This window comes from Oikopleura dioica, chromosome XSR (assembly GCF_907165135.1).
Source record: "Oikopleura dioica chromosome XSR, OKI2018_I68_1.0, whole genome shotgun sequence".
Classification (NCBI taxonomy): Eukaryota; Metazoa; Chordata; class Appendicularia; order Copelata; family Oikopleuridae; genus Oikopleura; species Oikopleura dioica.
Window position 1 is genome coordinate 7389108 of NC_137294.1, and position 20467 is coordinate 7409574.

General features: G+C 44.0%; 3 protein-coding genes across 4 annotated transcripts; 2 read left to right on the forward strand and 1 right to left on the reverse strand.

Annotated features, from left to right (window-relative positions):
- Nucleotides 1–4315, forward strand: LOC145709082 (uncharacterized). The gene is made up of 3 exons (XM_081786765.1): nt 1–298; nt 2552–2705; nt 2796–4315. Exons 2-3 carry the CDS (start codon nt 2552–2554, stop codon nt 4313–4315), a joined length of 1674 nt encoding a protein of 557 aa, XP_081642891.1. The 5' UTR covers nt 1–298.
- A 317-nt stretch (nt 4316–4632) lies between these two features.
- LOC145706956 (uncharacterized) lies at nt 4633–17371 on the forward strand. The gene is given in 11 exon segments (XM_081784420.1): nt 4633–6314; nt 6358–6505; nt 6798–7745; nt 7789–9949; nt 9952–10307; nt 10751–11039; nt 13267–13708; nt 14035–14396; nt 14467–16510; nt 16628–16893; nt 16940–17371. Coding segments are annotated over 11 exon segments (8658 nt in total). The 5' UTR covers nt 4633–4708; the 3' UTR covers nt 16976–17371.
- On the reverse strand, nt 17194–20459 carry LOC145706955 (uncharacterized). 2 transcript variants are annotated; one of them, XM_081784419.1, is made up of 9 exons: nt 20214–20459; nt 19992–20173; nt 19872–19918; nt 19724–19806; nt 19436–19681; nt 19277–19393; nt 18913–19099; nt 18680–18873; nt 17194–18590 (listed from the first exon to the last, which is right to left on the reverse strand). In XM_081784419.1, the coding sequence occupies exons 1-9, from the start codon at nt 20394–20396 to the stop codon at nt 18378–18380; spliced, it is 1452 nt and encodes a 483-aa protein (XP_081640545.1). In that variant the 5' UTR covers nt 20397–20459; the 3' UTR covers nt 17194–18377. The 2 variants fall into 2 exon arrangements, with proteins under 2 accessions (XP_081640545.1, XP_081640544.1); XM_081784418.1 differs by having other exon boundaries at nt 19253–19393.
- Nucleotides 20460–20467: the final 8 nt, after the last annotated feature.

A 20467-nucleotide genomic window follows, 5' to 3' on the forward strand; every position in this document is an offset into this window, starting at 1 on the left:
CGCTCGCGGCGTCTCGTCCGCCGCCAACTCTTTCACGGGCCCTTTTCACGGGAAGCCTTTCACGGACTCAAAACTCGCCAATCACGATACACACCAATAACACGCGCACACACATCCACTCAAACAGACATTAACTCCCATCACCAAAAGAGGCCGCAGTTTTTTTCGTATTTTATTTCGGCTCTAATTAGAAGCGATCGGCGCGTGAGAGACTCTCCTCCAGAAGCCCAAAGAAAAGCGAAAGTCGAGTAAATGACTCAAGAAGAATCTTCTCTTTGAAAATAAAACTATCTGAAAGGTAACTTTCGCATTTTGAAATCGTCATTGTTGAACTTTGAATTAAATCATTTTTTCTAATTTTTGCTTTATCAAAGCTATCTCCAATAATTCTCGCTGGTCAGCCTGCTAAGTAGCGGCGAAACTAGCCTAAGAGTTCTCTCTCTCTCTCTTTCTCTCCCGCTCAATGTACCACACTCGATCACCAGACCTAAATGCTCGATGCCGGATATTTTCATTTTTTTTTTCACTAAAAATCATTCATTTAAAATTTCATGCGCGAAATTTCCACTTCGATGCGTTCTTTTCTTTTTTGAAAGTTTGGACTTTGCGGCGCTCTCCGAATTCTTCTATTCGTCAAAACGGATCGTTTATTCACATCTATTCCATAATCTCCAATTAATTCTACTCTTCAATACTCTCGAACGATAGAATCGTTGGTTTTTGTTTTGAGGAGAAAATGAAAATCGTATTCGAAAATTTATCGAAGATCGGCTTGTTTGAATTTCTATCGATTTTTGTTTGCAAAGAATGAAAACGTAATTGGGCTAGTGAAATTGATGGAATGAAAAATTTAACCTGTAAGGGTGTAAGTTTTGAATCCAGATCGTGTTTTGTTTGCATAGATGGAAAGGGTTGAACTGCGGAGCGAGTTGTCATGGATGAGTAGAGTATCCGAGACGAGGAGTGCAAGAAGAGTGATGGTGATGCAAGTGTTTTTGCGGAATGTCTGCTGATCCGATACTGCTCCTAAATTGAATTCCTGTTAAATAGCGCGTCCACTGGCTTTCGCTCCCACAATCGCGAAAACCTTCACACCGAATTAAAACGTTTTTAATTTGATATTGTTGTCTGCAAGTTCTTCCTCGCCAAGTGCTTCCTTCAGTAAGTAGTTCTGACAAGTTTAATGAAGAGAGCCTCCGAATCGAGGCCAGGCTGGGCTTGTAAGCGCTGACGATTTGCGCGGCGTAAACAATCGGAAAATTTTCGGTATCCCGTTGGCTTATTCCGGTCATGGATCAATAAATTTGGACTTTTTGGCGGAGCAGCTCTTCACATGCAAACCACAATTTCGCAGCGAGAATTGAAAACAGAGACTTCTTTTTCTGACGAAATGACTTTCTGCGTAAGCGCTAGCTGAAGAGTGTGCGAGAAGTTTTTCACACGTAAGAAAATAACGAGCGTTGAGATTTATTTTTAATAAGTATGATTTTAAATTCAAAAGGTACTTTTTGCGAAAGAAAATTAACAAGGTGTAATCAAAGGGAGAAGTCGTTATGATGGAGGCTTAATTTGGTGGAGTTGTTTTGGCGGTGGAGTTACGGGTTATTGCGCCCCTTGGCATTTTCGCGTGTCTGTCTTTCTGCTTGTGAAATGTGAAATTCGCGGACCGAACCACTTTCGACCGACGACGCTCCGGGGTGCCTCATTTTCACGAAGTGCGCTTCACGGCGCCGTGAATGGAAGGCCTCCACCGCTTTTGGCGAATGCGGCCGTTTCTACTTCTCCAAGTGGATTATTTCCACTACTGTACCGCAGGAGTCGCTTTCACGGGGCAGTCGCAATGAATCGATATAATCCCCTTGTCTAGTAAGATGCGAATATTTATCCCTGATTGTGGCCAGATCGCAGTCGGGAAATAGAACGGGCCGACAGATTCTCTCTTTTTCGCTACCTTCTATTTCTTTCACGATCACGGACCTCGTGAGCGCCCGAACTGCGGCGAGCGATCCTTCTCACGGATATGAAAAATGTGAAATGAAAAAACCACCATTTAACTCGGGGCAAAAGCAGATTATCAACTGAACACGCCAAGTCAACCCCTTTTTTTCTGACAATAATATGTCTCCAATGTCGAATTTCTTCTAGCAGAGAAAAGAAGCAGTCGTTCAAAAGTAACGTGTTTGCGTTTGATAGAGTCCATTCAGGTTTGGGCTACTTTCTTTTGAGCAATCTAAACATGAGTTTCATTGCAGAAAACAATTTGTCCAAAAACGAGCGTTATTTTTGCTAAAAATAATTCAACACAGATGATAATCGAGACACAAATACCATAATAGTTTTCATGATGTCATATCAACTTTATGCTATTCGGAATATTCATGCTTATTCATTGAAAATCTTTGTCTCAGGGAATCCCCGTGATTTCGCAATAATATTATTATTGTTTTGAATTCAGTCCAAAAGATATCTGACGAGACAGTAGCTTAGACAGTATTAAGACAAGTCATACAAATAATCCTGATAAAATCATCCTCCTAACCATATCTTTTAGATGTCCTGGCAAGGTGGAATGCCACCGGGCCATGGGTGGCCACCAACTCACCATGGCCAGCCTCCTAACATGATGGGCATGGACCAAAATGGATATCCTAGTTATCCACCTTACAGTCAACAGAATGGAGATAATTGGGGTCAACACCATCCAGGTAGAACTAATTTCAAAATTATTTGTTTACGAATGCAAGAGAAATATTGTGGAAATAATAATCGAATCAAGTGATACATTTTTAAAATAGGGTTTCCTGGCGGGCCCGAGAATGGCGCCCATTACCCAATGACAAGTCAACCTGGTTTTCCTGGACAGCCGTATCCTGGAATGCCTGGGCCGAATCCATACGGAATGGGTGGACCAGGTTTTCCTGGTGGTCCCGGTCAACCATACGGCCACCCAGGCTTTCCACCGGTATCAATGGAGGGCTCGATGGGACAGATGGGTTATCCTCCGATGCCTTCAGCGAGCTTTCCTGGCCCCAACCCTTCAAATTTTACGCCAACTTCTCAACAACCGCAGCGACCTCGTCCAAGCTCAACGAATGTGACATCAGTTTACAAGCAGTCGATGGCAACACCTACACCTAGCCATCCACATCCACCAGGCGTCTCTCCGAATCCCATGTTCAGTCAGGCAAATGCTCCTCGCAACACATTCCCGGGAGCACCCATTCCTCAAGCACCAAGACCTCAAGCTCCGCAAGTGCAGCAAGAATTACGAGCGCCCTCCCCTGCTGCTCCCGTGGGTTCTGCACCGATGCCCGACTTTAGTTTCAATAATCGAGGTGCCCCTGCACCAACTACATATTCCCGCGCCCCAGCTCCCACACAAATGAATGGAGCACCCCCAGCTTCAACACTGCCTCCAAAGCCACAAGAATCTTCGTTTCATTCTCTAAGTAGCGGGCCTCCACCGATGTCAGTTGCTCCAGGAGCAATCGGACGCCAACAGCCTCCTCCTTTAACTCGGCCTCCACAGCCTGGAGGATTTTCAGCACAGCTTCAATCACCTCCGCCTCCCGCTGTGAATCAGCCACTTCCACAGCAGTCAACTTCACAAGTACCACCACCACCACAACTAGCTGTAGCGCCACCAACTGCAGCTCCCGTACCGGCATCGCCAGCGTTGAATCAACCACAAACATTACAAGCCCCTCAAGCTCAACAGCAACAACATGTTCAGAAACCAACAGTCCAGCCTCTTCCGGAGCCAGTTCAAGATCCCATTCCCCCAATCAACCAACAAACCCCTAATATTTCCCAAGCACACAAACCAGTAGCACCAGTAGGAGAGCCACCAGCAGTTGCCCCTGAGCTACAAGCAGATTCTCCTGTACCGCCGAAACCAGCTGAAGAGACTTCTCCTTCAGTTCCCGCTAGTCCACCCAAGCCTCCACAGTTGCAGCCAAAACCTATTTCTCCACAAGAAAAACAGGAGAAAACCGCAGTTGAAACTGGTCCACCAAAGCTTTCTCCTCCAAAGTTGGCTCATCCTTCAATTGCAAGCGGCGGACAAGCCGAGACACAACCAAGCAACGTATCAAAGGTCCCGGAATTCTCGGACTCAGAGGAAGACACAGATAAAACTAACGATGTTGATGATATCGCTGCTAAACTTTCTTCTGAAGATGAAAACGACAAGAAGGAAAATCTCGATCCTAATTTGGAGAAAAACGAGAAAACGGCACCAGAAAATGGTGTCCTTGAGGAAAGGTCTTCAGCTAAAAACACAACCGAAAATTCTGACGAAGACGATCAGGAATGAGTTAAAATTATCTATGGTTATTCAAAGTGCAAATTGTTTTTATAGCATTAAATTGTTAATATCTATATATATATATTAATATAGATATCGTATGTAACATACGGTATGTTCGTTTATAAAATCGTTCAAATATAGATATCGCTTGATAATTAACGCGGTAGATAGAGCTTACTTTGAATATTCAAATAAATTACTGTTGAACATAAGAGAACATTTTTCGGATGAATACATTTTTAACGTTTGAAAGTATATTTAGTCAAAGTTACTTTCACATACACTGAACCTTATCAATCCGACCTATTATAACTCAAATAAGGAGGCAGAAGACACTAGGGAAAAAGACTTCTGCTCGAATCACAACTGAAAGAGAACTCGTCGAGGGATAGCTCCAAAATGGAGATCGATGAAAGCGAACCAGTAGAAGAACCTGTATCCGAATCTAACGGCGTAGAGGAAACACCCGCTGTCGAAATGAGCCAAGAACCCGAATCCACCCAGAATCCGAAGAAAAGAAAACGTAGTAAAAAGGAGAAGAAATCAGAAGCACGTGGAATTACTAGAGAAGCTGCTGCAGCAGCTGCAGCCGCTCTGGTGAGCGATGCGGATGTCGATCCTTATGGAAACTACAGAACATCTGATAGTAACTCAAATTCCAACGACGGTGCTAACGATGAGGACTTTGATATAAATGATCTGAGAGCTGCATCACCTGATGCAGTTCCACAGAAAAAGTCTCAAAGTCGTCGTGGTAAACCTAAAGTTCCAGCTACTATCATCAATTCGGCCAAAAAGAAGAAGAAATACGACTATGACGACGAGGATGAAGGAAAATCGAAAAGCAAAAAGAAGAGGAGAAAAATTGAATCGACTGAAGATGAATTTATTTCTCCTGAAGATCTTATTGAAAAACGTCGGTCGGGGAGGTCATCTCGAGGAGCCCCCAAGAACTACGATGACAATGCAGTTCCGAACTTCTCTGATGGTGATGCAGATTCTGATGATGATGAACCTGTAAGAAAGAGAGGTCGTAAAAAGAAGGAATCCGTCGATACTTCCGAAGATGGTGTCCAGGAACCAGTGGCAGAAGTCGCAGAAGAACCTTTGATTGTTGACAAAATTCTGTCGCACAGGATTGTCAAACGTAAAAAGAGCTCCGAACGCTCGGATGAGGAAAGCAATGCTGAATCAAAATCTGAAGAGGCCAAAAAAGAACCCGAGAAAAGGCCAGACGAAGAACCCGAAGAAGAGGAAGAGGAATTTTTTATCAAATGGAAAGGGTACTCTTACATTCACTGTGTCTGGCTTTTCAAGGATGAGATTTTTGACCCGCGCTTTGATCAGAAGATGCGCAGATACTTCAGCAAGTTGGGTGCGACGAACGCGCCTGATCCGGACAACGAGGATCTGTTTAATCCGGACTTCGTAATTGTCGATCGAGTTCTTGATGTGGTGGAAGGTCAGGATGCTGAATCTGGCAACGATACTCGCCATTTCCTCGTGAAATGGTGTGGTTTAGCGTACGATGAATGCACTTGGGAATTAGAAGTTGACGTAGACCAAGTCAAAATAGAGTGCTTCAAAAAGTACAACAAAAGGAAAGCATACAAACGACCATCCGAAAGACCACCAATAAGTCAGTGGCGTAAGCTCGAACATCCGCAACGATTCAAAAATGGTTGTGAACTTCGCGAATACCAAGTCGAAGGTGTTTCATGGCTGCTTTTCAATTGGTATCAGAAACGAAATTGTATTTTGGCTGATGAAATGGGTTTGGGAAAAACTATCCAAAGTATAACCTTCATCCAGAAAATTTACGAGACGAATCACAAAGGCCCGTTTCTGATTGTTGTTCCTCTATCTACTGTTGGCAACTGGATTCGAGAATTCGAAACGTGGACTGATCTAAACGCAATCGTATACCACGGTTCAGCACAATCGAGGCAAATGATCCATCAGTACGAATTATACCAACGTGACAAAAAAGGATATCCTAAAAGAGGTAATACTAAAATTTAATAAACTTTTTTATTCTTAAAAAATAGGTGATTTCCGATTTGATGCCTTGATCACGACATATGAAATGATCGTCGCCGACATTCCAGAAATTCGTAACGTTAACTGGCAACTGATGATTATCGACGAAGCTCATCGCTTGAAGAACACCAAGTCAAAGCTTGCTGAAAATTTGAAGTGAGTAATTATCCGCTGCCGTGTTGTACTTTGCGTAGTCGTCAGTCGATAACCAAATTTATATTCATCTCAGTGCTTCATTTTCACGGTCGCTTTCACGGCTCGTGAGAAGCGAATCATGAAAACATACCTGACGAGACAGTGATGCACAGAGTCTATTTATCTGTCATAACTCACTATGCCGTCTTTAAACAGAAAACAAACTCAAATTTGTTTAGTCAAGGGTGCTGAAATTTACCCCAATAACACAATTTCATACTGGTCAATCAGAATTCTCACGCCTTTACTTTAGGAATATGCATATTGAGCATAAGGTTCTCTTGACTGGAACGCCTCTTCAAAATAACATCGAAGAACTCTATGCACTCCTCAATTTCATGAATCCGACAGACTTTTACGACATCGGATACTTCATGCGAGAGTACGGTGTCCTCACCAATAAAGACCACGTAGATAAGATGCAAAAGGTTCTGAAACCGATCATGCTTAGAAGACTTAAGGAAGACGTGGAAAAATCATTGGCTCCAAAAGAGGAGACGATCATTGAAGTCGAGTTGACTAACATTCAAAAGAAATACTACCGAGCTATTCTTGAACGCAACTTCGACTTTTTGTCTAAAGGCGCCTCGAGTGGAAATGTCCCAAGTTTGATGAATACTATGATGGAGCTTCGGAAGTGCTGCAATCATCCATTCTTAATTAAAGGAGCCGAAGATAAAATTCTTGATGAGTACAGAGCAAAAGGCGAAGTCGCTGATCCATTGACAGCTATTGTGCAAGCATCTGGAAAGATGGTCCTCATTCATAAGCTCTTGCCGAAATTGAAGGCTGGTGGACATAAAGTTCTCATCTTTTCCCAGATGATCAGAGTGCTCGATATTTTGGAGGATTATTTGTATCAAATGAATATGGGCTTCGAGCGATTAGACGGAAGAATTCGGGGCAACGATCGACAGGCCGCTATTGACAGGTTTTGCAAAAAGGACTCCGACAGATTTGTTTTCCTTCTTTGCACCCGGGCTGGTGGTCTGGGAATCAACTTGACTGCTGCAGACACTGTTATCATCTTCGATTCGGACTGGAATCCGCAGAACGATCTTCAAGCTCAAGCACGTTGCCATCGTATTGGTCAAAAGAAGGAGGTCAAAATCTACAGACTTTTGACTAGCAAGACATATGAGCGTGAAATGTTTGATAGAGCATCACTCAAACTTGGGTTGGATCGAGCTGTTCTTCAAAGGTATTTATGGCTTTGCTTTTGAATACGAAATAACCTCTTTTAGTATGTCTGGAAGTTCTGGAAAAGACTCTGGCGGTCCAATGAACTCATTGTCTAAAAAAGAGGTGGAGGACTTGCTCAAGAAGGGTGCATACGGTGCGCTTATGGACGATGATGATGCGGCCGAAAAATTCTGCGAAGAAGACATTGATCAAATTCTTTCTAATCGCGCCACCACTATTAAACACGACGGTGGAGTTAAGGGTAGCACATTCTCAAAAGCTACTTTCGCTGGTGCTGCTGACAACCGCATGGATATTGACATAAATGATCCTGACTTCTGGGAAAAGTGGGCACGAAAGGCGGACTTAGATCTTGATGCTTTAACTGCTAATAAGCTGATTATCGAGCAACCCCGTGTTCGGAAGCAAACACAACGGTACAATCCAGAATTCGATGAAACTGCGCACATTGAAGGCATGGAAGGCTCTGATTCTGATTCAGATGGAGGAACTGGAAAGAAACGGCGAAATGTTGGCTGGGGACGAAAGGAATCTTTCAAACTCCAAAAGGGACTACTCATGTTTGGATGGGGACGCTGGCAAGATATTTCTGACCATTGTCAGCTCTCCAAAAGCTTTCCTGAAAAGGAAATCGAGGAAGTTGCGAGAGCGATTCTATCTCTAGCTGCCAGTTGTTACAACGGAGACGATAAAGTTAAGCAATTTATTTGGGAATTGATAACTCCACCAGAATTTGCTCACGAACTTCATCTCCACAGCGCACTTCATCAGAAACAGCCCACGAAGAAATCTAAGCGTGGTCGAGATTCAGAAAGTCCTCCTCCACTTGACGAAGGTCGCGAATGGGTTATTCAACTTGATGGCCTTTTGGTCGATGATCAATTCCGTAAGCACGTGGTTACTAACACCAACAAGCTCCTTGGTCGTGTTCGCGTTTTATCATATCTGAGAACAGAAATACTTGCAGACTGGCTAGATCACATCAAAGATAATGTTCATTCTACCGAATACGAGCTCGACGTTCCTAATATCGAAGGTGAACCACCTGTTCCATGGTGGGACGAGGAAGCCGATAAGTCTCTTCTCGTAGGAATTTTCAAACATGGCTACGATAGATATAGCTTGATTAGAAATGATCCGAGCCTTGTGTTCGTCAAAAAGGTTGGCCCAGCCGATGATAAGGCTCTAATGGCAGATCTAATGGAGGGCGAATCTAAGCCTGTTAACTCAAGCACCGTTGATGGAAATAACCCGGCTGACAAAGAATACAAACCAAAACATCGAAATGTCTTCGAAGATCAAGAACAAATCATGGAGGCCTCCGCAAGTACTGCCAATAATGCAGAAGAAAAAACTGGCGAAGAAAAAGACAATGCTACTGTAAATGGCGACGGTCCAAAAGATTCTGAGGAGGGAATCAAAGAGGGCAAAGAGGAAGAGAAGGTTGAAGTTGAAACGAAGGTTCAACCAAAATATGAACCCTGGCCGTCGATTCCAGATCTCAACAAGCGATTCCGCATGATTGTTGCTGCGTATCAGCGTATTTTCCGAAGAGCTGCTGCTCGAGCTCAAAGAATGAACAAAAATCGAATTCAGAGACAGATTACGGAACGTTGGACTAAACGCGAGGAGTCTGACTTCTATCGTGCTGTGAGCACTTTCGGCACCGAAATGCTGCCCAATGGAAGTTTCAACTGGGAAAAATTCCGCATGGTTGCAAAACTTGACAAAAAGACCGACACTAGTCTTACTAATTATTACATTGCATTCCGAGCTATGTGTGAACGGACTTGTCGCCGCACGACGATTCCCGATGAAGATTTACCTGCTGTGTATGTGGAACAAATTTCTGAAGATCGAGCAAGTAGAACTCTAATGCGTATCCAGCTTCTCGATCGCATCAGACGAGAATGTCTTATTCATCCTCAGCTTGATGCAAGATTGAAACTCTGTCAAAAATCACCAGATCTACCTATTTGGTGGAAAGCGGGTATTCACGACAAAGAATTGCTTGTAGGTCTCCACAAGCACGGACTTTCCAGATGTGAGATCCATATTCTTAATGATTCGGATCTTACGTTCGGAGATGTTATGAAGACTGCCCAAAAGTCGCTCCTCGGATCAAGGTTAAAACAAAAGAGGAGCCAGTTGAAATCAAGGAAGACGAAACTCCCGAGAAGACTGACGAACATATGCCTGAAGACAAAAACGAACTGGAGAAAAAGCCGTCTGAAACAGAAAGCAGTCCGAAATCAAAGCCTCCTGCAGATGAAAATCAATCTTCTGAAGAAAAAATGGAAGAAGATACGCCCAAGGATACTCCACAAGATTCCGAAAAAGAAATGGAAACGGATGAGCCCAAATCTGATGTTAAACCCATTGAGGAGCCTAAAAATCCTGAAGAAGGTACAGAAGAGGTCAAGGATGAAAAAGCGGGGCAGCCAAAAGAGGAAGTAAAAGTCGAGGAGCCCGTTCCCGAAGGACCAGTGGTTGAAGTTGCTACTGAGGAGGAAAAACAACTGCTTGAAGCCGAGTTCATCCAACAGCAGTCACTTAACAGGTGCTGTATTTATCATTGTGGTGTCAAAGCGCACCTCACGTAAGATTTGAGGCGAAATCTAACTAGCTGGACATTAGTGTCTGGTCCGGGCGAAATCGATTCAGAAGCCTCGTATTAATATACGCCTTTGAATAATTAACTCCTTGATACAAAGAATAAGCAATTTGGAGGGACATAAGTCGAATCGCTGCTGGATCGATGAACTGTCCCACCACACTCTTCCACTAATACAAAATTGTCATCTTAATTTAATATTCCATCCCCAAGCAAGCGCTAATTCGGCAGTATATGATGATTATATACGTGAAAGCATTCTTGTTTGTGGCTCTAAAAGTCTGACCATTTAACACGGCACTTCTAATCGCTTCAATATTCTTCCGCATTACCGCTTGGCTGGGGCATAATATAATTCTCTGTATTTTATTCTTACGTGTTAACTTTAGGTGGCCAAAGGACAAGATCTTGATGCAGCGAGCTGAACAGGTCTGCTTCTGTATTCTGCAAGGAGAGTGGCCAACACCTAAATTGCTCAACTCGATGATGAATCTGTCAGCTGTCGGGCAACATGGTGCTGGTAGCTCTGGTGCAATAGACTCACCTCACCGGACCGAATCGCCCGCCAGCGACTATCGCTCCGCCACCAAAAGTGCCAAAATGCGCGGCCGGCCTCAAGCTCGTACTCCCTATCAACCCCAAAACAGTACACTCGATGCCATCAATAGCAGCCAACAGGCGAGGGTCCCTACTATCTCAATAGAACATTTTTTGAAAGACACACATAAAAATATTATAAGTCAGAGATTTAATATATTGCCAGAGTGATTAAAGCTGTTTTCGAAGGTTCATCTAGTTGGAGTTTCAGTGAGTAAGTCTGGTTCTTCTGCAGATCTACTCAGATTTGAGTTCATTTGAATTCGACTACAGAATTCAAATAAAATCGCTTCTCGTGGCGTGTTATCCTAATTGATTCTACTTCGTGCATATTTATCGTGGTTTGGCTCGCTGATAAGTACTTAATGAAAAAGTAACTTGTGACGTTTGTGGTGGTGTATACGTCGAGAAAATATTTTGGCGTTGGTTGGCTTAATGCCAGTATGAGTACGGGGTGGTGTAGTGAACCTAAGACCGCTAAGCCGAATGGATAGTCACATGAATGAATCGGGCGACAAGACGAGCATTATTGATTGCCCCTATCGAATGTGCCCAGTAACAAATCATTTTTAATTCCCGCGAAAGTAGCTCCTCACTCATTATCCAAAATCACAAGAGAAAGTATTTTATTTGTGCGGATCCGGGCGCCATCACGTTACACTTTAGTAAGTCTATCCAGTTTGATTATTATCAATTAATTATGTGATGAAAATACGCTGCGCAATGATCATTGATACTCCTGATCGGTCATTAAACGAAAGAGAGTAGATAATTTTAAGGAATTATTTACGAAAGCGAAGCGCTCGTAGGAAGGAACTGTGTGGAGAGATATGTTATCTATCAAGCCCCCTTTTGGTTCGGTATTAACTCGCTGGCCTGCAAGTGGCCACTTCCGGCTCTGCTGTCCAAACAACATGTCGAGCCGCTTACTTGCGAGTGTGGCGGGGTGTTCACACGGCTGTGTTCTCAAAAATGTGGCAACATGTGTAGTAAATCAAGAACGATTATTAAATAATTCAAAACTGGGAAGAACACCACGGTTCCGCGCTATTTGCGCCGCTTTCGATAAGCTGCCCGCACACTTGAAGCATCAAATACAAACAATGCCGCCTTTGGGCACTAGGCCCGGCTCCACTCTTCGGTCACGACCCATCTCTGGGTAACTAACTAACTTTCCAATCCAATCGATCACTTTTCGCCATTTAAAATATTTTCCACTTTTTGTTCGCAACAAGAGAAACACAAAACACGCGAAAGGAGCCACAGGCGCCGATTCGCGCCCCAACGATCGAGAAATTAAGAGAAAACGAATAATTACCCCTTCTTTTTTAACAGAAAGGTAATCATCGCAGAAATTATAAATACAGGATTTCCAATGGCTTTAGAAGATAGTTTTACGTGAATTTTTTCGGGAAGTTAGCTTATTACCATGAGATTTTTTTCTAAGGGGAGATCTGAGAATCTGAGAGTCCTTAGCCCTCTGGGACTCTCACTTTAGCCGCGCGCGCATAGCGCGGCTAGCCAATCAGAATACCGTATTTTTCCGCATTGGGCCGCACTCTAGATTCTATATTCTGAAGTGCCCAACAGGAACTCAAGGAATTTTCTAGACTCCCCCGAGAGGGGAACGGGGAAGCGAAGCCAGGGGCCTTCTCCCTCTCTAAAAAAATCTCATGGTAGTTTATGGAACTGAATATGATATGATCTTGCTAACTGACGCATTATCTGTTCATTCGCGGTCAAGTCGAGTACACACATTTAGAAACATTTCAATAAATGTAGGCTTAACCAAATCAAAAGAGAAGAAGTAAAATCAATAGCCACTTATCATTGGTGATTATATACCCCTTGTCTAACAAATGAACAACTCTTCATGCATAAGACATCTCGATATTACTGTTGCACGGGAGTTGTCGAGTACTTACAAGCGCTTATGCTCGCCTGTGATGTGGAAAATGTTATATTGTGTATTAGAAGAGTGGTGGGTCGTGTTTCTCCCTGGAAATTTGTATAATTCCGATCGGCCAATGTATTGTTTCCTTTAGTGTTTATGACTCCACGGGGTGCCACTTGGCTCGATCGTAAATCGCTCATTGTTCCACTTTCGTCCTTCAGAAGAGCTCGAATAAGAAAAATTTGCCCAAGTGGACACCCCATTGCCCTCTTATATCGATTTCGAGAATACTAATCTTAAAATCACGATGGCAAAATATTACTAGTCGTTATTTTTTTCTAAAAGCGCTCAAAAGAGAATTATTCGCGTCAAGAAAAACAAGCGCAACTTTACAGTGGTGACCCTCTATTATAGTTATTGCAGAAATTGACGGAGCTGCAGCAAATTGGGCAAGTTTCGAAAGAGGAAGCTGAACAACTTCATCATCTTCTCACTCAGTCGATTATGCTCGGGCTACCTGTCGATGCCCTCATGAGCCAATTGACACAGCAGCCGCAGATACCGCCGGAAGCAGCAAAAGCGCCCAAGGTCGACAAAAAGCCCAAAATGGAGCAGAACCTGAACGCAGCTGCCGCTGGAGCCGCTGCAAAGATGACCGCCGAGCAACAGTCGAAGATAATGGCGCTCGAGAAACAACTTCAGGACCCTGCCATTGCGATGTTACTGAGACAAGGAATGATTGACCCCGCACAACTGGGACTGGATGCTGAAACCGCGAAACTACTCGGTTTGGCCCCTCCATTAACCAATCCTAAAGCAGCTGCTCTTGACGCAAAGACTCTCCTCGGTCAAGCAGGTAATTATCGCATTATTCAAGCACCAAAAATTATCAGCAGCGAAACTATCTTCAACGCTTCTAGCGAAGGAATAATTTGAATTCTTAGAATTTCACAAACTAGTAGATACCGGTTCGAATGCACGCTCGTTAAAACTTTCTTCTATCAAGGGCATGCCCTCTCTGTACCAAATAATAGCCGAATCGATTATTTGAGATTAATAAAAGTCTGCGCGTTATTTGAAAAGCGGGCGATGACTGTGGTAAGATGATTTTTTGAAAGGCTGTGAAACCAACCATGTAAATATCAAACTGAGCTCGACCAACAATAATCCGTATTCGTTCAGGCATGACGCCGGAAGTATTGCAGCTGATGCAAATGCAAGGTCTACCGATTCCGGGCATGGCTGGCCTGGGGGTACCAACCCCGAAAAAATCCGCCAAAAAGCGGCCTGCCCCAACCACTGAGCTAGGCTCTGCCAAAGATCCAGATTCACGCCCAGCTTCAAGAGCATCGATGGCGTCCGGATCACAGAGAGCATCAACACCGAACGCGGAAGGGAAAAAGAGAAAATCTGATGACAAGGTCGATGTCACTACACTCGGGCCTAACCAGATCATCCCACTCATTATGGGCGGCGTGAAAATGCCAGAAGGAATTCCGAATAAAGATCTTAAAGGACTACTTGACAGCAATCCGTCCATCAAGGTAATTGCGCAAATAGGATTATCCCGTTCGCGAGAACTTTGAAAAACTAGCCTCTATTACGTTTAATTAGGTTGACTACGAAGCTCTTGATGCCCTTTTGGAGAAGCAAAAACCAAAGCCCAAAAAACAGGCACCGACGCCTCAGCCAACGGCAACCGTAACACCTGCACATACGGGAGCAGATCTCGCAGAGCTTGGACTTACACCTGAGGTCATGGCCCAGCTAATGCAACAAGGGGTCGACCCGTCTAAACTCAACCTCGGTGCGCTTGGGAAGAGCATGGCCAAGCCCAAGGCGAACGATCCCGCGCATCAACGAGTTCAGCTCATTAATTTGTCGACTTATGTCAAGTTGGATCGGAAAAAGTGTCCGGAACTTTACAATCTCGAGAGCTTTTTGAAAAAGAATCCCGATTACTTTGTTGCCACAGAGTCAAAAGAATTTGTCATCAAGCACCCTAAGTACTTCCCGCGCACCATGTATCAGCGAATTCAGCCTGAAATCGATCCACTTGCTCATCTTTCCGCTCTACAGGACCCGAAAATGTTGCAAACACTCATGATGCAAGCTCAAATGGATCCTAAAGCGATGGCGGTGCTACAAGGACTATCTGCGCCGCAAGCAGCCCATGGAATGCATGGAATGGACCAAAAAATGCTTGCTGCCCTAGGGATGGATAAAAATGCTCTCGCCATGGCACAACTTGGCGGTCTTGATCCGAATATGCTTAAGGCATTAGGATACGGTGGTGGAGGTGCTGCAGCTATGATGGATCCAAAATTCCTGGCATCAATGGGACTGGACCCCAAAATGCTCGCCTCTCTTACCGACCCAAAACTTCTTCAGCAGCAGCAACAACAACAACAGCAACAACAGCAACTTGCGATGCTCGGTCTGCAAGGAATGGACGCTAAAACTATGCAAGCACTTATGGGTGGCTTAGATCCGAAACAACTTGGCCTAGCTGGAATGGACCCGGCGACTCTCATGGCACTTGGCCTCGGTGGTCTTGGAGGAGGTGCTGCTGATCTCGCGAATCTTCAAAAGCAACAGCAAGAACAGCAGCTTAAAGCCATGCAACAGCTTATGGGTGTCGGAGGATTAGATCAAAAGCAGCTTGCCGCAATGGGGCTTGGCTCACTAACTGGTGCGCCAGCCGTTGCATCTCCCCAAGCACCGAGATCTTCTACCAGTACTCCGAAGCCTTCAACTCCGAAACCGGACGAGCGAAGCACACCCAAACCGACAGACACGGCATCGAACGCTGGCGAGTCTGAGAAAGGTGATGCGAAGGCACCGCCTTCGAGTACCTCCCCCGTGAACGGAGCCGATGACGATAAAAAGTCAGTGAAATCAGACAAATCGAAATCAGACAAGAAAGAAGACAAAAACGCTTCCGATGGATCAAAACCATCTAGCCCTAAACCGGAATCTGCAAAATCCGTCACGCCTCGACCCCCTTCGACTCCTAAATCTTCTCAAATGGATAAAGCTATGCAAAATACTCTCAAATCATTAGCATCTGTAGATCCTAAAGCGCTTGCAGCAAAAGGAATTGATCCATCTATGCTCAAGCAACTGGGTATTATTGGCGACCAGAAGCCTGCAGCCTCGCCGGTCGCATCTACCGCTTCAAAAGTTGCTGGTCTTGAAGGAATGGACATGGAAACGCTGAAAGCAATCGCTGCCGGTGATCCACAAGCAATGAATCGCTTACTCCAGCAGGGACAACTAGGTGGACTAGGTGCAGCCGGCCTTGGCGGAGCAAACCCATTGGCAGCCCTGGGAGGACTAGATCCGCGAATGCTTGGGCTCGATGAACGATCATTGATGGCCCTCTCTGGTGGAGCAGGCACAGCAAACATACTCGGAGGTCTCGATCCAAAACTTGCAGCATCAATGGGACTGGATCCGAACTTGATGAAAGCCCTTGGCATGGACGCTAACAGCATGAAAGCTCTCCAGCAGCAAGAGCTGATGAAGCAACAGCAAATGCAAATGGCTATGCTCGGAATGGGTGCTGGTGCCGGTGGCATGGATCCAAAGGTGCTTCAAATGCTCGGAGGGCTGGATCCAGCTACTGCCCAAGCGCTCATGCTTCAACAGCAAATGGGTAAGAAAATATAAATCACATATTTTTTAAGAATATATTATATTATATAATGAGCGCGTAAAAAAGTTCTTCGGAACATTGGGCTCCCCGAAAATGTTAGTATAACAATTATTTAAGGTGCAGCTGGAGGCATGGAACAAGCGCTTATGCAACAACTCCTCGCAGGTTCTATGGGTCAGGCGAAAACAAAATCCTCTACCCCTAAAAAGACTTCCCTTCCGTACTCTCTGCCCAGCTCTCTCCCAACGTCTCTACCAACTTCTGTTCCTTCAAGCATGAGCATGGAACTGCTCAAGCAACAGGATCAACAATTAAGAGCACTCGTTAGTGGTCAACTTCAGCCAGATCAGCTCACTCCAGAACTATCTTTATTAGCTGCACAGGTAAAGCCATTATGATTGCTTACAATGTACAAACATCTTATTTTAGCTTGGACTACAGGTGCCCTCCTCAAAGAGGAATTAAGGCTTTCTGTATTTTCCTGTCGTTGCGATAGTTACCTCAGAATTCGATGTACATGTAAAGTACCATTCATACGCGTTCCTTCTTATTGCTGCTAAAAACATGCACCAGCAAAATATCTTTACTATACAAAACGTAATAATAAAACTGGAACCACACTGCTTCAGAACTTTCGAAAATGAAACTGATTCTTCTTTCGTCTTATTTTTCACCCGCCCGTGACGACCCTACTGTTTATCTAGGTTGAAATATTTTATTTTACTGCCACTCTAGCTTCTATTCTCGCTACAGTAACAACACATTTCCGCTTCCGTTCAACCGTACAGTCAGAAAATTCTATAAAAACTACAACTTTTCCGCTGTAAATAGATAGTAATAATAAATATCATCACACATTGATATGATCATATTTTTATTCTTATTTGGGAGACATGGATCGTTTATTCAGCACAATTCAAGCATATCAGCATTCAAATGTCAGGTGCAATAGTCGTTCGGTTAAGTGGAATAAACATGCCTCTAAAGAAATAGCAGTTCCTTTTGGTCAGGTAATCAACAACGACCAGCAGCTCAAGAAATAATGCCAAGCCTCTCTGATTCTGTCTTTTTGGGAGAGCAATAGTTGCATCTGAGAATCAAGACTGCAGCTATATCAAACATACGATGCATGAACTGCTTGATAAACTTATAAAATGAATGTAGCTTAAAATCATGAAAGAACTTCTGCAATGAAAGTATAACGAGATTGTGAAGTGCGATTAGCTGACCGCAAGGAAATACTATATTTGCTGGAGATGAGAAAAGTGAGGTCTATTTAGCGAGTTTCCTTATTCTCAAAAGTTTATGGCTATTCTTAATAATTCGTATTCCTAATGTCCACACAGAGGTTATGTGCCTTTGCGACGCTTGCGAATGAGCGAGTTCGAATGTCGTGTTACTGCAAATAACAATGAACATGAAAACAAGCGACAACATTCACGATGTATCTCGCGATTCCTCGATGATTTGTATTCAATAAATATTAACAGCCTTGACTGCGGGAGGGTGTCGTGGAGAAAGAAAAAAAAACTATCCGGGCCATAATACTAGAATAAGGAAAAAGTGCAAGACCAGGATTAACAGTAACATTAAAACAAATGTTAGGAAGGGTCAAAGCTCAGCTGTTTTCCTGCTGTCTATGATTTCTTCGATGTACAAGGTTAAGGGAAAAGTCTTACTTAATAATTAATGCTTAAATATCCGCAAGATAACAATAACATCAGAGATATACTAAGAGATTAAAAATGTTTATGGGAAAGGAGGAGAAGAGAGGAAGAAATTTTGTACGATCAATGATAAATACGAAGGATTTTACGGTTTCTGTGCGGGTTTTCGATAAAATATTGAATAGCATGGAACGAATTTATTAGGATTCTGCTCGAATGACTTCGTTCTTGATGCCAGGATTCATAGGAACAGCAGCCGGGTTACCATTGCCGCCATTGACAGTTTCTGAGTGTTTAGCGCGCATATGAGCGTGGCCTTCCGCAAGTCGTTGCTCCACCATTCGTTGCTTCTCGACTGCCGCTGCTTGCGAGGCTTGGTTGAAGCTTTGGTTCTTGAACTTTTCAAACGTTTCCTAGATGAATGTCACCACAGTTAATTATACTATCTGGATTTCATCCGAAGCATATGATCACACTTCCCGATGCGAAATGAATGACTTACATTGTAACTAACAGTCGGGATTCCTAACCAGACTGCACTTCTTCTCATAATCAAGTCAGAGAGCTTTCTTGCTCGGTGGTAAGACGGCGGTAAAATTTGTATTCCAGAGGATGCACCTTCAGGAGCATCGCTGCTGCATCGAAGCACAACTCTTTTTCCATTCCTAGGCGTCCCTCTATGTATGGACCACGGTCCTAAACAAATGAAGAAGCTTACGATCGAGCAGAGCATACCTGTAACGGCCGACTCTTCGCAGAGTTCGACAGAGAATGCTCGGAAGTAGCAGCCTGTGCTCACTTGTTGAGCCATCGCGCTCTTTATCGCATCACCGTACAAATGAATCGGGCAAGTTCTCAGGAATGGTCTCCATGTATGGGGTTGAATTGCACTTCTTCCCCAGCAAACAGCTTCTTCTTTCTTCTAAAAAATCTCAAGTTGAAACTATGAAAACATAAAAAAGGTTAATCATCGCTTAAATTAACCCGCTTCGTGCCGAATCTTCCCACCCAATATTGTTTTTATCAATTTGAATGAAGTTAATTAGTTTAAGTGTTGATTGAAGGGGTTTTGTACCATGAAAAAAGAAGTCATATTCACTTTTTCATTCGGTCGTCGTTCCAGCAAGGCGTTCTCGGAAGATCGTTCAGACCCATCCCAGATATCGATAATCAAGCATGATATGCCATCGGGGTCGCTTAGACTTGTATTCACTTTCTAGCGTAAGCATTGTCAGAAAGGTAAATGAAGCACACAAACCTGAATCGCTCTCACACGTGTCACCATTCCTTCTAGGTTCACACAAGAGGGTTGGTTTTTGAGGAATCGCCCAATGTCCTGCGCGTCGCGAGTTGGGAGGACAATCGCTTTCTTTGACTCTGGTATTCCATTACTTCTGATGACTGGTGGCGGGTCTTCCTTTGCGGCAAATGTGACGAGATTATCTAGAGTTTGAAGCAAAGCGGAAATGTACAGCCGTTGTTCGAATTTGTTGTCCGGAATCCACTAAATTCGACATTTGCAATTGAAAATCAAATGTTCATTTACCTTGAGTTCAGGAGCATTTTTTGGTAGTACGGAGCCAGGTGCAGGCCTGGGATCTTTTGCGACCGCACCCTTGGGGATCACGACTTCGATGGGTTCAACTAGCTTATTCGAGTCACTAATATTTTATGAAATGCTAGCAAAACTGTTCCTAACATGCGTTCGTCCATTTGATCTTCTGAGATCATCCCGCTATGGCTTCAAGATGGTTCTTTATCTATTTTTGGGTGTTTGGTGTTACGATAGTTTGATAGAGAATATAGAACCGTGACTGCCGGTAAGATGGACGGGGTATGCTACAAGTATTTCGCCGGGTTCTGCTCTAGGCAGTCGGTGGATTGAGTCCACTGTTGCCCAGACAGTCAATTCAAAGCCCCAGCGGGGACAAGCGTCGCCAGCCCGCGCCGAAGAAATGGTGGGATCTTGAATCCACAGCGTCGTGTTCCATTTCCCCTTAATTAACTTTTAGTAGCGCTTTAACAGGGGTAAGCACCTTTAGCTCGCCCTTGACTGGTCGGGGAGCTTGGATTTTGACGACCATGCCGACAATGGATAGCTCTCTCAAAGTCCCATGCATTCCATTGGCGTTCCAGATCTGCGCTGCTTCTGCCAAAGATACTGGCACAGCTCCTGGAGGAGGAACCCGCGATAGAATCGAGTCACAATCGATCACCATGTCCGCAGAAACGGAGGATCAGTATCAAATAAAACGCGCCTCTGAATTCGTGGTTTTAATAATCACTTCCT